At 37.7% G+C, this 3,155-nt stretch overlaps 1 protein-coding gene across 1 annotated transcript; it reads right to left on the reverse strand.

Moving 5' to 3' along the window:
* Positions 1-907: 907 nt before the first annotated feature.
* On the reverse strand, positions 908-1,753 carry LOC140926054 (uncharacterized). The gene has a single exon (XM_073375854.1). The coding sequence runs from the start codon at positions 1,751-1,753 to the stop codon at positions 908-910; it is 846 nt and encodes a 281-aa protein (XP_073231955.1).
* Between the last annotated feature and the right edge of the window lie 1,402 nt (positions 1,754-3,155).

Here is a 3,155-nt window from a genome sequence, read left to right on the forward strand (position 1 = left end):
TTGTCAATAGTTGGAAGGAGATAACAACTTTGAAGAGCCAGTATGAAGTCGCGACTGTAATTACAGGTTTCGATTTTTTGAAGACATAAATTAAAATCACCTAAGAGACATAAGTTCTTCCCTGTCGAAGTAAATTTGTCGATAGTCTCTTCCAAGTATTTAAGAAAGCTCTCTGGAGAATTATGTTGACGGTATAAGACTCCACAGATTACGTTTTTCTTCTTAACAAAATAAATTTCTACCCACAATGCCTGAAAAGATTCGGTGGAAGTTTTTTCTAAACTGAATAACTAAGTGTTTTATCGACAAAGAGGGCTACACCACCACATGCTAGAGGTGTTGGGACGTGTTCAAAAACGTAACCGGGTAAGTTTGAAAGGCCTGTATTCTCATTAGAATTGGTGATTTTAGTTTCCGTGACACCAATTATATTGAAGTGAATACCTATTTCTTGTAAATAATGAGTCACTAGATTTTCGAGGTTACGATTAAGGCTTCTAATATTATTGTGAAAAATTGAGAGACTAGATTCAATTTGATCCTGCGTAAGATTATTAGTAAACTGCTTAAGACTGTGTGGAGAAAAATATCGGCTTCTAATACATTGGCTCATTAAAGCATCGTTATAAGTTCGGTTGGTATCAAAGGCCATATTCAAATTAAACAAATCCAGATCATCTAAACTATGGAGATTATCTAGATCTCGTTTAGTCGGGAGCTCACTATTAACTGAATTATTGAATTGGCCATGGGCAAGGGCTAAGTTACCTCTGAAATTAAAGTACGGTAACTCTTTTAACAGAGATTTATTTAACTTCTGTTGTTGCTTAGTACTGGTCTTTGTAGGCATTTCAATAGTCAAACTTGATTACTTCGTAATGACAGAATATAAAAAGTACTTGAGTACTTAGCTCTGTAGGTGATCGTTCAGTCCAGCTTCTGAGGCCGTGCTAAATTTCTTTTTAAGCTCAGAAAGGTCGGCAAATTTGTAAATTGTGGATTCTTCAGACTTGCGAAGATACATAAAGCCATTTTTCGCCCAACAAAATTTGTACTTCTTAGCCTCTTTGACTTTCTTTGCTTCATGATATAAAGCTTGTAACCGTGGCGTTAAGTGATCATAGATATTAAGGTACTTGACATTGATATCAGCTGCAAATCCAAGTTCTTCGGCCTTGAGGCCACCAACTTTTTTCCTGGCCGCCATTACTTGGTCTTTAGCTAGCCTTCGTACAAACTTACAAACGATTGCATTGGGTCGAGTTGACGGCTTCGTAGATGGCACTCGGTGGGCCGTATCAATATCCTGGATCGACACTCCCTTTACTCCCAAGGCTGAAAATAACTGTAGGCATAGATTTGCAGTTTGCTCAGGGTGTTCACGTTCAGCAACCATCGGCATTCCGACTATCTTGATGTTGAATTGGTAGCTATACAGTTCAAAAGCATCTAGCGATTTCTGGATGCGGTCGCAGGTCTCAGATATCTTATCGAGTCTTGCCCTAATTTCTTTAAGCTCTTTACTGGCACTTACTTTGAAAGCAAATAAATCATCATACTGGTCCGAAACAAACTCCACTGATTTGGTTTTGTCTGGTGACAACACTTCGACGCCATTACCGACATTTAGATTGCATTCTTCAGTTCGTTCACTTAACTCTTTCAAAACCTTTTCTAGCTTCACTTTAAGCTCCGCTACTTCGTCCTTGAGTTCTTTGTTTGCTTTTCGCAATTTTTGTTCACTACTTGTCATGATATTAGAGAGAGTTACCGCTTGCAACTTGCTCGACGTTACCGCTCAACTGTTGAGGACGCAGGATCGCTTGACTTTTCTAAATTGACATATGATAGTTTAGATTAGCTGGAATCTTTCGATTTTGTGAAATTTACTGAGAATATAGAACTGCCGGCCATTTAGTATTTTGAAAACCTTGACCGGTTACCGGCCATATAGCCACAGCGCTTTTAAAAAGAGTTGTTCGCTCTTGATCGCAGAACTACTAAATGAATGAAACGTTCTAATAAATAACTTCCGCGGCAATTCTTTAAACGCCAAATTATTTTCAAGGCAAGAGAGTATTTAATAAAAAAATACTATTGGAGACCAGGTATTTATAAGCTTTAATCAACTCCAAATTTATCAGGCTTGTTTCCTTTGTAATACGGTGCGTGACTGAAAATATGTTATGCAACCAGAGTTGTCCGCCACGCTTTAAAAGACTTGTAAGCGTTCCCACAGACTGCAGCAAATTTAACAGGCAAGTCCGAGTATTTTTTAATGGATGAATTAAATACTCATCAGGTAACAATGAGGATTAAATAGTCAATCAAACAACAAAATTCGAAACAAAAGAGACATATCGCACCTAAATCAAAGGAATTCCGCTCGTGGATTCTTCGGAAGGTAATCGACCATGGCAAGAACAATAGCCTGAATATATGAATACTTGATGACCCAAAATTTGCGGTACACACTTAAATCGGCGTGAAGTTGTACAGTGAGATCTGGATCCTAAAACTCCGTCAGTAATCCATGATATTCCCCATTATCAGGGAAGAAAATTTTAATTTATCGAGAAAATTAACCTAAAGTACTTCATAAAAATGTAAAACCAATAAAGGCTCCTTCGTCTTCAGTTTGCGTCCTTTTAAGTACCCTCAAACTAGAAGCAATAGAAGCTTGGTTGAAACCTACCCTTTACTCTGAGTTTTATTGCTACAATTTTGTTAGCAGGATTCAACTAGATCATTTTTTTCCAAACAAATAACTATTGTGGGAAGTCTATTTTTTCAACACCATACCCTGATCTGATTTTGATTTCCTAACTTAATCAGAAACACGGGCATACCAGAAAAAAAAGACATAAAATAACTCAAAAAGCAATACAAAAAAAAAAAACTTCTACTTCTGAGGAAAGCAGGATCGTACTTATAAAGCTTACGTCAGAATTCTGTCTCTCTTACCAAACCTCTGTCTTTCGTTGGAACGTTATGGTTAGATGTCAGCAAATTCCTCAGAAGGAATAGTTTTGATGGGCGAATACGCTGGTGGCCTCCCGGGAACGCCCATAAAAAGGGTGTCCTACTGTGTAAAAGAGAGTAGGCGTGGCAGTCATTCATTGCTAATGAGCTAATTAACGAAGACACGAAAACAT

This window comes from Porites lutea, chromosome 2 (assembly GCF_958299795.1).
Source record: "Porites lutea chromosome 2, jaPorLute2.1, whole genome shotgun sequence".
NCBI classification, from domain to species: domain Eukaryota; kingdom Metazoa; phylum Cnidaria; class Anthozoa; order Scleractinia; family Poritidae; genus Porites; species Porites lutea.